The sequence below is a fragment of the Ailuropoda melanoleuca genome, chromosome 5 (genome assembly GCF_002007445.2).
Source record: "Ailuropoda melanoleuca isolate Jingjing chromosome 5, ASM200744v2, whole genome shotgun sequence".
NCBI classification, from domain to species: Eukaryota; Metazoa; Chordata; class Mammalia; order Carnivora; family Ursidae; genus Ailuropoda; species Ailuropoda melanoleuca.
The window spans coordinates 98,286,057-98,298,447 of record NC_048222.1 but is presented as its reverse complement, the minus strand read 5'-3'; the positions used below and the strand labels follow the sequence as shown (position 1 = coordinate 98,298,447).

The window sequence follows — 12,391 nt, the reverse complement described above, 5'->3', positions numbered from 1 at the left end:
CGTCAGGAATCTGTATTTTAACTCATTCTCCAGGTAATTCTCCCCAGCAATAAAATTTAACTATTGATCTAGAATGTGATTCTCAAGTACAGCTACACATTAGAATCAGCTGGTGGAAAAAATGATTCCTCATCCACATCCCCAGCTGGTCTGCTCTAGGGTCCCGGTATTACTATTTTAAAAACCAAAAAAAAAAAAAAAAAAAAAAAAAAAAAACTCTTGGGTGATCATAATGTCCAATCAAGTTTCAGAGGCCTGGAACATAGTTCTCACATGGTACTCAGTACCTATTAGATAAATACAACAGGAAAAATGGTCTGGGTGCATTTATAAAGGATTAGTGACTACAAGTGGAATCTTGTGTTGTCCCAGAGATGTTAGTGATGTTAGTGGTTCAGATGAATTTCTTGATGGTGATAACAAATTCAGCTTTAGATAGCCTTTTATGATTGTATGAAATTCCTTGGCCTTTTGTTTCATCCATGAACAGTACAAATACTACCTAACTCTGTGACGTTTAGAGGGTGACACGCACAGTGCTGCCTGAACCATCACCTCTTAAAATACACAAAAAACTTTCTAGTTTGCCGGTTGATTGACACAGGGCCTGAGGACGCCTCCTCAGGGTCACGTGAGTCACAAGACCAGGCACGCCCGCGCAGGAGCTGGGGGAAGGTGTTTCTCAACCTGCTGCCTTGGGCGTTCTCCAGGTCTCTTTTATTGCAGCGCTCCCTGACCCCCCCCCCCGCGCGCCGCGCTGTCGATAATTGTCCCAGCAGGAAATAATGGGTGGCGGGGCAGCCAGGTCGCCCCGAGGCAACAGACCTCTGGGTCACAGGTGCTAGAGCCCTCCCTCCTCCCGCCCAGTCACAGGTAATTTGTCCCGGCAGGGAGTAAAGGCCGGCCAGGGTGTGCCAGCCGCTGGGGGAATAGGCCCGTGCAGGCTCCGCAGCGGCGCAGTGGAGACGGAGTCGGTGCCGAGCTGGAGGGAGTTTCAGCGCCAACCCCGAGCGCAGTGAGTACAAGTAACTCAAAGGAAACCCAGTAGCTTTGCAGCGGAGTGTCTCCTGATTTTTCAGAATGCGCTGATTGTTAGAAAGAAAAAAATCAAAGCTCAGGGTAAGTATGTTTAAGCACTGAGAAGTTTAGGCAAGATGCCGGCAGAGAGTTGCCAGGAGAGTTGAGGAAATTAACATGAAACTAAAACTGAAATCTTAGTTGCAGAACAAGTATTATTGATCAGAACGTGTCAAGTACTAACAAAAAAAGGTCTACACAGAAGTTTAAATTGACAGGAAAAATTGAGAGAAAAAACATTTACTAATAAGTGAAATAAAAGTACAAAAATAAAAATGAATGTAATTTAATAGAATATCAGGACACTTGAAAGCAAGCATTTAAAAACTACTTTTAAGTGCTTTGAGATTTGTTAATTCAACAAGTCTGCACTAAAAAGAATTGGAGTAATATGCTAAAAGTGATACTGCTTTACTTTTGCATATGAATTTTATTGATTTAGAAAGGTAGATCCGTCCTTCAAGATAGTGCATATTGCCAGCTTGCCAGCCCACATTGAAATTAGATGACTTGCTTCCTGAAACGTACTAGAGCTGTATGCAATAAATTTCATTTATTTGCAAGTAATAACTTTAATTAACACTGATAATGTTCACTCGGCAGTCAAAATGCAGCCCATGCAATCTGATTAGCACTTTAAATTATTACTTCAACCAGAATGAAATCTAAGAGGTTTGGAGCTGTCAATAGTCTTTAATAAAGCCATCTTTTCACTAAAATAATTTGCCACTTCTGAAAGTTAGACATTCTTTTATCAGTGTACTTATAGAGGCTTTGTTTCACTTTGCTATTTTAATTTAAATGGAAAAAAAAGAAACTAATTTCTTAGCTATCACCAAATCCTGTGTCTTCTTAGTCCCGTGATATCCTTCCCAGATAAGGGCAGTTCCTCTGACCTATTACAGTTCTGGTATCTTTGCAGGAGTACACCTGCTTGACTCTGTGTAAGCTGTTACAGGGCTAAAACTTTCTTTGCACCTAACGTAAGACTATTATTTTTATTGAGGTAGTGTTATTGTGTTAGTGTTTCAATATGTCTCCGAGTCTCTTCCTCAGCTACATCCCCAAGGAGAATATTGTCTTACCAGCATTTGTTTTGGTTTGTTTTAAGAAAGCGCATACAACTTCAAATAGACGTTTTTCTTACTAAGATTTATTGAGTAATTTTGAAGTTATCCCTGTTTTCAGTTAAATTTGTCCTTAATAATGCCAAAGAATATATATTGTAGGTAGTTCTATATTTAATATTCTCTGCAAGAACATATAAGGAACAATACATGGAAAAATGAAACACCTTTATTTTTTTTTAAGATTTATTAATTTATTTATTTGAGAGAGAGCGTACCAGTGTGAGCATGGATGGGTGCTGGGAGGGACAGAGGAAGAGGGAGAGAGAATCTCAAGCCCACTCCTTACTGAGTAGAGCCCCATGGAGGGCTCAATCCCAAGACCCTGAGATCATGACCTGAGCTTAAACCAAGAGTCAGATGCTTAACTGACTGAGCCACCCAGGTGCCCCAAAATACCTTTAAAGTAAATATCATTGTAAAATAAAACAACAAGGAAAGGTGATTTCAGATGTACTTTATTCAACACATATCCACAAGAAGTTAGCACCACATTAAATTTGGAGGGAAAAAAAGACTGGATTGATTATCTGCCACTCCAGGGGGCTTAAGGAGATGAAGTGAACCGAAAAATCAGTGCACAAAATATGATTTCAAAATGGTATTGTGGAAAGACTCTGATTGCCCCCTGTGATAAAAGGACTCTTTTGTGTTATTTTTTTTTCTCATGTAGATTATACAACTAAAAGAGTGAATTATATTCAATGGCCTTTTCTAATGTTACAAAAAATGTCTAAGTTCTTGGCTATTTTTGATTTTGGGTCCTTTTCTTCATAGGGAACTATCTAATAAACTTAGCAGTGCTGTCCAATAGAACTTCCTGTAATGGTGGAAATGTTCTATAATCTGCACTGTTGAGATAACTACTGGCTATATGTATCAAGCATTTGATGTTTAATATCCTTGGCTAAGGAATTGATTTTTTTTTTTTTTACTTAATTTTAATGAAAATTTAGTTATCCACGTGTGGCTAGTGGCTACCAGATGGCACAGCTGGCTAACTGTCTCACACTGTTCTGCTGCCCAGGTGGTGGGTTGTGCATCATACCACCGTCGATCTTGTACTTTAGAAGGTTCCTTTTTTTCTTCTTCCAAATTTTTATTTAAATTCTAGTTAGTTAACATGTAGTGTAATATTGGTTTCAAGAGTAGAATTTAGTGATTCAATACTTACATACAACACCCAGTGCTCATCATAACAAGTGCCCTCCTTAATGCCCATCACACATCTAGCCCATCTCCGCCACCTACCCAACAGCCCTCAGTTTGTTCTCTACCCTTAAGAGTCTAGGAGAGGGCTGCCTGGGTGGCTCCCTTGGTTAAGCATCTGCCTTTGGCTCAGGTCGTGATCCCGGAGTCCTGGGATCAAGTCCTGCATCAGGTTCCTTGCTCAGCGGGGAGTCTGCTTCTCTCTCTGCCTGCCACCCCCCTGCTCTCTCTCCCCCTCTCTCTGACAAATAAATAAAATCTTTAAAAAAAGAGAGTCTAGGAGATTCTTGAAGGGATATTTCAAGGACATAAACCTTGAAGAGATTTAAGAAATTCTTGAAGAGATCTTTAAGGGGTTCTTCTATATGTTCAGTTACTTTTCTTTTTAAGTCATAGCGATACAAGGTTTCATGAACTACTTAAACTAATACACTCTATGAGGGTACTACTGATGAGGAAAGTGCCTTTTCCTCTAGGTAATTCTGAGTATGTAGCAGCAATACAATCTACATGTGCCCTTCGGCTCCTATCTAAAATTTTTAAAAAGCTTTTGCTTTTGAGGCACTGAGGGGGGCAGAGGGAGAAAGAATCTTAAGCAGTTCCATGCCTAAGGCAGAGCCCCAAGCAGGGCTTGATCTCATAACCCTGAGATCATGACCTGAGCTGAAATCAAAAGTCGGATGCTTAAATGACTGAGCTGCCCAGGCGCCCCAGACTAGATGTTCTGAACGTCTTCACACACGCTCACTCATTTGGTTGTCACAACAACCAATTGAAGTAAATTAAGCCCTGGTCCATAAATCTTTTCATTATACCAGTCCACCTACACAGCATAACTTTTTTTATAATATAATAAGAATTATCTCCAGACGTGCCTAGGTGGCTGGGTTTGTTAAGTGGCCAACTCTTGGTTTCAGCTCAGTTCATGATCTCGGGGTCCTGGAATGGAGCCCTGCGTCGGGCTCCATGCTCAGCAGGGAGTCTGCTTGAGGATTCTCTCTCCTTCTCCCTCTGCCTCTCCCCCATTCATTCTCTCACTCAAATCAATGAATGAATCTTTAAAAAAAAAAAAAAAAGGGTTATCTCCAGATCTTGGGAGAAGTTAGGTTTTCAAGCTCTGAAGACAAAAGTGGGTTTTTCTAATTGTAGATCAATGATCAGAAACTATTTGTTGGTAAAATAAAAAACGAATGAACATGGAGTGTGAACATAATACATAATTTCAAAGTGTCCTAACTTTTTATCGGGAAGAAGGACTCAGCATACTTTCGAAAAGCTCAATAAATACCACGTAGTAATCACAATTTGTTCACAGACTCACAACTTCTTGATGGTTTTATTTTTATTTTATTTCAGAAGCTCTTGAAAAGGACACCAAGTGTAAAGTGAACCGGCTCATTGTCAGGCAGTTCTGGAACCATGAGCACTAACGGAACAGACCTAACGATTGGTTTCATCTCCTCTTCTGTAGCTGTCCTTTTGTTTGGCTCAAACTTTGTACCACTTAAAAAATATGATACTGGTGATGGTAATTATTTTTCCTTCATGGTTAACGTTCAATTACTTTTACATGTGAAGTTCTCTTTTTTGGTGTTTTTTTTTAATGATGGCTACATATTTTCTTGTAACTGGCGCCAAATGAATAGAGTTTATAATAAATCATTTGATAATGCTCATGCCAGTTTATCTGTGATTTAGTCAGTATAGAATAGTCTTAAGGTTGTGTTTCATGGTAAAGCTGGGAGAGTGACTGTCAGGAAAGCATTTGAGCCTTACCCGTTATGTTTACAAAAGAAGAAAGTTAGTCAGTTCTACTAATATACACTTGTTTGGAAAATGCGAATTTCAAATATGCTTCATATAATAATAAACAGTTTGGGCACAACATGAATTTTGTGCTTATTTGCCATTTTTTTTTTATTTTTTAAGGTTTTATTTATTTATTTGACAGAGATAGAGACAGCCAGAGAGAGAGGGAACACAAGCAGGGGGAGTGGGAGAGGAAGAAGCAGGCTTCCAGTGGAGGAGCCTGACGCGGGGCTCGATCCCATAACACCGGGATCATGCCCTGAGCCGAAGGCAGACGCTTAAAGACTGAGCCACCCAGGTGCCCCGCTTATGTGCCATTTTGACTCTGATACAGCACTAGGTGAGCACAGAAAACTGCACCCAGATGAATAAAGATGCGTGGGAAAGCACGAGATGCGCTTACACACGCACCCCTCTCCATCCTGCAGCTCCCTCAGCACTATGCCTGTTCAAGTCTGGTGTTAGGACCCCCCCATCCACCAGCTTCACCATAGCTCACAAGCTGCCACACTTCCAATGCCCACTCCCCTAAGCAACCTTCAGGTCTTTTTCAAGTTAAGGTGCCATATTTATTGTAATACTTGTGAATTTCTTAACCACTTAGCACTGAACTTTTTTTTATTAGTTCTTGTCTTTTTTTTTAATTAGGTTCCTGTCTTTTTTAAAAAATAGGTTGTTGATGAAATGTTTTTTGAGTGTTGTTCCCTTTTCCCCCATAAAATATCCGCAGTTTTTATTATGTGATTTGGCACAGTGCCGTGTTTTTAGGAACGCAAGTGACACGTTATATTTGACCTGACTGTAATATGAACTTCAGTGAAAGAGAAGCAAGAGTTTTGGTTTTTGGTTTTTGTTTTTATCCACCTGCCTATGAGATGATAGCCAGGAGAAGGAGTTGTTCAGATGTTATGCTGAACACCTGGTGGGAAGCAGTTACTTCACCACCTCACTTCCTTATGTCTTGCTACTACCTAGACAGCAGAATTACACATCTTTTTCTTCCAGAGCCTTTCTTCTCTTTTTCTTTGGAGTTAGGATGGAAATGGAAACTACTAAAGGAAGAACAAAATATATACTAAGGGGTAGAGGGAACTGGCTTTTAGGTGTCTCTCAACAATTGTGATCCTGGACAAGTCTCATCAGCTCTTTTGTTCTGTTTCTCATTTGGAAAATGAAGAACTTGTAAGATGAAGTCCCCTTTCATCTCTGTGATCTTCCTTTTTTGTCCTAGAGGCTAACAGCTATTTTTTTTCTCTCCTCCACCATGAAATTGAATTGAAGTAGGCAAAAACCTTCCACAGGCAGAGTCAGAAGTGGTACACTGAATTATACCCGCCCTAGTGTTTCTTCCAGTATCGACTTTTTCTTTAACCATTTAATCCCTAAACGCTTGATGGTACAAAGCCTCAGGTATAGATAGACCTCATATCACCATGTCATCTTCAGCTAACTGGCAAATGGCAACTCAGAACACAGAAGGAGAATGCCCTGACCCAGAATGCTAGTTCTCATGTTTGTACCATCTGGCTCATCACAGCCATTCAACTCTAACTGTGAAAGGTCTTGCATGTGGCCATAAGTGGCTTTGTTTTTATCCCAAAGGTGACATAAATGATCCTGAAAGGTTTAAATTACTACCGTGCTATTCTGAAGTTCTTAATGCTGTGTTTTGGTGAGAGATGGCACTAGGTATAACATTCATATAAAAATACATAGACTTAGTCTTGCCAATACTCTTCGGTAGAAAATTCTTGATTTGTCTGATACGTGAAACAAAAGAATGTTAAATAGGAATGCACTGTGCTTGGCAAGCTTTGGAGTAAACAGCATCAGTTTAAATTCCAGCTCTACAAACCACTAGCTGTTGAGACAAGCTTCTTCATCTCACATTCATTTTTCTCCGTCTTTAAACTAGGGTTAACTGTGATGCATAGTAGTTGTAAAAATCATATTAGGTGTGCAAAGCACCCACGTATAGGCATTCAATATGTTGTGACCATTCCTATAATAATATCTTTGATACTTCTAAGCATTAATTTACTTAAATCAGTTTGAATCATTGAAATCAATTTCTTTTATTTCCAGGAATGTTTCTCCAGTGGGTGCTTTGTGCTGCCATATGGTTGATTGCCCTGGTGGTCAATCTGATATTACATTGCCCGAAATTTTGGCCTTTCGCAATGGTTGGGGGCTGCATTTGGGCAACAGGTAATGCTGATATAATTTATTCTGTAATCATTTAATACTATGATCAAAATAACTCTGGTTCATAGTAAAAGGAAATAGCGCAAACAGCAATTCTGAATAATCCTTAGTCATAGAGACTAGAAATTAGTTTAGTTTCTTTCATTCAGATGCTTAATAAATATTTTGGGTACATTTCCTGACTTTTTCCTCTTAATGATTTCTTTCTTAGTTCCTGATAGAAAATTATAGCAAAAATGTTTCAGTTGCTCTCTATCTGTTCAAGCATAATTCATAGGGTTTAAATGCTCCAGTTTTTCTTTCTCTATGTTAATCGGAAAATATTTTTTTCAATAGTAGTCTCTACTAATAGAATATTTAAGACTTGTCCTTAAAAGTAGGCAAACAGACACATTATCATTTCAAAAGCACTGGCAAAAAAACAAAAGCAAACAAAAATCTTCCCTCTGTTGCTTTATCAATACCTGGAATTATATAACTGGAATTTATACCTTTGTTTGACCAGTAAGGATAGTTTTCCTTCTATTAATATAAATATATCCCAGGAGAATTCTATTCTATTTAGCAAAAAAAAATTCCAAGTATCAAGGATTTTTAGAGGTTAATTTGATTAAAAGCAAATAAATTTTAAAATGTTAAAAACTTATTGGGTACCCACTTAATTTGAATTCCTGCAGAATTAAATAATCTAGTGATGTCCCTGAGTTGGGGGACAGAAGAGTTCACTTTTAAATTTCCACTGGAATTTAAATTATTATACCTCCCTTATACCTTGGTAGGATTATGTTTATCATGTCTAATGGGGAGAGTTTTCTCTGTATCCTCCAGGTCTTTATAACAACTATAGTATTTATAATTACCCAACAGGTTTCATTGGGATTCAATGGGGGAGGGGAGGGCTGTAATTTGAGAAATGTTGCAGATGTGGATGCTATAGGTCATAGTAACTGAATGGAGCTGGGAAGTAGAGGAAAGGGAGCAGCCAATGATGATGCAGGGATTTTATCATAGATGATTAGGAGGGTGGTGGTATCACTGACACGAGTGATGAAAATAGAGAGAAGTATGTGTGCAAAAAGAAAAGTGATGAGTTCAGTTTGGGAGCTTTTGAGACTGAAGTTCCTAATGTTCCCACAGTGAGGGACATCTGGTTGGAGATCTCTTGTTTTGGAAGCAGAGCACTAAAACTCTGGAGAAGGTCCAGGCTAGAGCAATAGCTCTGGGAGCAAGTGTCTCTAATTGATAGCTGAGATCCTGAAATTACGTCAAGTGCCCAAAGAAGACTATACAGCAAGAGGAAGAATGTGTTCAAGGGAAAATGTTTAGGGGGCACCTAAATCCAGACAGTATGACAAGAAAGAGTAGCCTGTGAAAGAGAGAGACAGGACGGAATCAGGAAATGACAGCATCTTGGAAACCACCAGAGGAAACCTTTCAAGAGAAGATTGCAGGACTGAGGCCAGACTGCTGAGAGGTTAAGAACTATAAAAAAAATAATCATACATTTGTCCTTGAGTGCCTAGTTCTAGCAATCATAAACCTACATATAATGCCAAAAAATATAGTTCTTTCATTCAAAAACTGAGGAATCGTGCTTTCCTACATTTGTCCAAGTCCCATAAGCTTCATTTGAAGTTAAAAATTAATTCAATTTATAAATGTATTTTTGTATTAGAAATAACATTTTTTTTTCTGTATGTTACATCTCCAGGGAACATTGCTGTTGTCCCAATTATCAAAACCATTGGTTTAGGCCTTGGAATCTTAATCTGGGGATCATTTAATACCTTAACTGGCTGGGCAAGCTCAAGGTAACACAAAACAATTTCAACTAAGATTCTCTACACTGATAATAAGGCAAGTCCTTGGGATTGGGGTAGCTGAGAGGAATAACCTGGTTTTTACCCTCACAGAGATTACAGCTGGTAAGATACACACATGAAATATGCTACTTTTAATTATTATTTGCCCTAAATTCTAATATCTGATCTAGATATTTGGTTAAGATACAGTAAAGAATTATCTCTTCAGAACAGAAGAAGGAAGAGAGGAGGGGAACTGATGAGTATTTTCCCTTTCTATTGTGTGACAATTTGCTAGACGTGTTATATGCATCATTCTCCTCTCCTTTTCACAAACATGAGGTAAGCACTGCCTTATAGAGCTGAAAGACAAGGAGATTGAGTAACTTGCTGAATATCACAGGATGACTAAGCTAGGCTTCAAACCCAGGTCATCTAGTTCTAAAGCACATATTCCTTCAGGAGCCTGAGCCAGGGTCAGCAAACCATGGCCCACCATCCCAGCCATTTTTGTAAATAAAGTTTTATTGGAACACAGCCAAACCCACCCATTTCATATTGTCTCTGCCTGCTTTTACGCTATAGTGGCAGTCGAGTAGTTGCAAGGGACCATCTGGCCCACTAAGCCTAAAATATTTACTCTCTGGCCCTTTAAGGAAAAGTGTGCCAGCCCCAGCTCTAGAGGGGTTCAGAGGGTCACCACAAGCCACATGGTGTCCGTTTATATTTAAAGTTAAATGAATTAAAATTTGATAAAATGAAACCTTCAGCTCCACAGCTGCACTGCCCACAGATCAAGTGTCAACAGCCCTAGATGGCTAGAAACACCCTGTTATATGGTGCACCTGTAGGAGACCCCCGTCATCATAGAAACTTCTTTTGACTTTGCTGCCCTTGTTCAGCATTAAAATTAACACTCAAGCTGAGTTTGGAGAAGAGGAGTAGAAGGAAGGATGTCACTCTCACCTTACTTTTTGGGCTCCTCTTCCCTCTCAAAGCATTATAACAACCTCAGTAATAACAAAAGGAACTAACCTCCAATCTAGTCTTTCCTGGCCTTTCCCCATTCTTACACCAGCTTCTTACAAGGGCTGTTTTCTTTTGCTGCTTCTTCTTGCCTCTTTCATTCTTGCCCTGAATGGTTCACAGTAATTGTTAGTAACAATTGCTACAATGTCAAGGCATGAAAAAAATATATATATATATGGTGATGCCAAAAAGTAGTGATCTTTAACCAAGCAGTTACTTAAAAGGCTGTCTCAATAAATAGTATACAAAATTGCGGCCAATTAATTAGCATTCGCTTAGCCACTAACCTATTTTGTCTTCCTTCTTCCTTAATCTTAATAAGAAAGGGACACTCACAAGTACTTTTACGTATACTAACTCATTTAAAATATCTTTATAAGAAGGAAGGTATATATATATATATAATAATAATTACACCTATCTTATAGGTACCGCTTTTTAAACATGGGGAATTGAAGCACGGTAAAAAGTTAACTTGTTCAAATCACAGTTAGTAAGAGAGGGATTTAGGATTTGAATCCAGGAATCTGACCCTGAGTCTATGCTCCTGAACGCTATGATGAACACGTTTTCAAACATACCTACTTTGATGTAACTTTCTCAATTCCAGGTTTGGCTGGTTTGGAATGGACGCGGAAGAAGTGTCAAAACCGGTGCTAAATTACGTCGGAGCCGGATTATCAGTAGTAAGGTACACAGTCATTTCTGATCTAACTGTTCTGCCAAACATTTAGAATACCTTTTAGAGATCCCAATGTGTTCACATTTTTTTAAACGTGCATTTCGTAAAAGTGACATGATTTGTCCTCAGACTCTTCATTTGCATTTACAGATTTGCCTTTCGAGGACAAAAAGGGCCAGCTCTGGGGTCCCAGCCCCCAGCTTTAATTCTCGAAAACTCTGAGACCCCAGGAAAATCGTTGAGCTGCGTTGAAGCTCACTTTCATTTATGTGTGACCTTTAGAAAAATCATAGTACATAGCTCATAAATTAGAATCAAATGGCACATTATTTTGCAAACTAAACAATACTGTATAAATGTATGTTTTCTGCCTCCCGAGGCCCCTGGAATAGCCATTGATTCTCTCCTCTTATCTCCTCTCATTACTCACTTCCTCTTGCCCCCCCAGTTTCCACATTCCTGTCACCTCATCTCTTTTTATCCCAGTCAGACAACTACACTCTCACTCATACTCATTTAAATACGTGTTTTGGGATGTGTCTGTGTCTAGTCGTATTTACTATATGAATGAAGATGAAAATGACTTTAAATCTCTATGTGGCAGTGTTCAATCAATAAAACTCCAGCAGGAATTAGGTCACCTTAAATTCAGTCCCCTTTCCCTTCTAGACTCCATTTATATTCCCTGTCAGTGCTTCACATAATGGATAGCCCTGCCTGGAAAGATTTTAGTACTTTTTTATTCTTCAGGGAAAGAGCGCTATATTTCTCTTCCTCCTGCAATGATGGCTTTTCCCCAGCCACATTCAGGAACAATCTCTTTGTCATTGAAATGTTACCTAAGAGAGTGGTTGCAGGCCAATTGGAGAAGAAATAACATAGATTATTCTAAAAAAGCAGATTCCTGACATTTTTGGTTAGAGGCAATTTTATGTATTTTGTACAATTCACATGGCATCCTAGCATTGAAGAGCTCTCTCAAAAACAATTTCTTTACGCCCCAAAATTGTAATGTAGCATGCCTTAGTTTTGACTTAATAGTAATTTAAGACCAGTTTACCCAGTCTGTCAGGCATTGTTTTTCTCCATATTTCTTCTTTCTTTAGAAAGTGTACATTCTCTAAAATTGCAAATTATTCCTATTCTACCGACTTCTACTTCTATGACCTTGGGCAAATTACTTAATTTCTCCAAGCCTTGGTTTCTTCATGCGGGGCTAAATTGAAGGTAATAATTGTGCCAGGCTTATAAAATATTTTAAAGGTGAAATGAAAAGAAATATGTTAAGTGCTTTGTGTATTGCTAGGTACATGGCTAATGCTCTGTAAGTTGGGTAATTTTTATTATAATCATCATTATTTGTATCAATAGCTAGTTCATGTTCAACTACTGGCTTCCCTTCGGGCATCTGTTATTCAGCTCTGTGGTAAACTGTCAGTGCACTTGGGGAT

At 38.8% G+C, this 12,391-nt stretch overlaps 1 protein-coding gene across 10 annotated transcripts in view; it reads left to right on the top strand.

The window, feature by feature from the left end:
- Positions 1–623: 623 nt before the first annotated feature.
- Positions 624–12,391, top strand: part of TMEM144 (transmembrane protein 144) — a 51,419-nt gene continuing 39,651 nt past the window's right edge. For 3 of the 10 annotated variants that reach the window (XR_004625797.1, XR_002143194.2, XM_002921660.4), the window contains exons 1-5: positions 724–1,015; positions 4,770–4,941; positions 7,308–7,430; positions 9,139–9,238; positions 10,869–10,949. Coding sequence is in view for 8 of the 10 variants with exons in the window: in XM_002921660.4 (XP_002921706.1) it covers positions 4,833–4,941; positions 7,308–7,430; positions 9,139–9,238; positions 10,869–10,949 (413 nt within the window). In the remaining 2 variants the exon portion in view is untranslated. The other 7 variants (XM_011228014.3, XM_034661463.1, XM_019802210.2 and 4 more) reach the window with 6 other exon arrangements.